The sequence below is a fragment of the Gavialis gangeticus genome, unplaced genomic scaffold (genome assembly GCF_001723915.1).
Source record: "Gavialis gangeticus isolate Ggan-Ray unplaced genomic scaffold, GavGan_comp1, whole genome shotgun sequence".
Taxonomy (NCBI): domain Eukaryota; kingdom Metazoa; phylum Chordata; order Crocodylia; family Gavialidae; genus Gavialis; species Gavialis gangeticus.
Window position 1 is genome coordinate 85,608,804 of NW_017729024.1, and position 977 is coordinate 85,609,780.

Below are 977 nucleotides of genomic sequence, written 5' to 3' on the forward strand. Positions count from 1 at the left end.
CTTCAATCACTACTATCTTTTTCACATGGGGTACTTGGCAGGGCTAGTTTGGGAAAAAAACATTCTCTTCTGTTTCCTTTTCCTTTCTATTTTCCTAGCCTTTATCTTTTCTCTAAATGTTTTAACTTTCCTGTTCGCTTCCATATAATGTGATTTATAACATTAATTTTTAAGCCTCATAGATCTTCGCTAACTTCACAGTTCCATATTGCATGTGAAGTATTATCTTGAGAACCCTTCTGTGTCATTTTCTTTTTTTCTGCTGCAGATCATTCTGGACCAATAGATGAGGGAGAGCCCTTAGCTAATGCAATCAGAAGTGACTCTGCAATTATTGGAGGTAATAGGGACTATAAAAGCTTCACTGGAATCATTTTTAAATAACTTTGAATTTTCACTGATCAAGTGAAGTCCGTGAGAGTTTTGTGTGCACCAGACAAATAGTATAAGGGCCCTATATGACTATAAATGTTAAACACTGAATGAAACCATAAAAGTGGCATTTTAAAATAATATCACTAGCACTCATGTTCTGATTATATGGTGAGAGCTTGTGTAAGTGCTGAAATATCCTACACACAATTTTAAGAACAGTTTGCCATGCTCCTTAATATAGGTATATAGGATATGGAAATAAACCATGTGGGTGCCTTAGGGCAGATAGGCTATATTCAAGGAAAAGGAATGTTATAGTTCTCTGACTATACCAGTTATTCAATTTTGCCAGCAGTGCATGTCTGAAGGGAGGAAACCCATTTGTTAAATATATCTCAGCTTTTGGCTTGCCTTTATTTCTGACAAAATGGGTATTAGCTTTGCTTGACTGAGGGTGCATCTCCACGTTATTAGTACGTAGCAATAAACTCTGACACTTATGGCTGGGGGGGTGGGGAGGAGCCTGCCAGCCTGAGACTGCTCCCCCAACATACTGCAAAGGGGCTGGCTGGGGCATGAGGGTGCTCTGTGTGGAGCTAGCT

General features: G+C 39.1%; 1 protein-coding gene across 1 annotated transcript in view; it reads left to right on the forward strand.

Moving 5' to 3' along the window:
- The window catches only part of LOC109297528 (contactin-associated protein-like 4), a 582,246-nt gene that overhangs the window by 567,389 nt on the left and 13,880 nt on the right, over window positions 1-977 (forward strand). Inside the window, exon 23 of the mRNA XM_019517318.1 lies at window positions 269-340. Coding sequence (XP_019372863.1) covers window positions 269-340 — 72 coding nt within the window. The remainder of the gene's footprint in view (window positions 1-268; window positions 341-977) is intronic.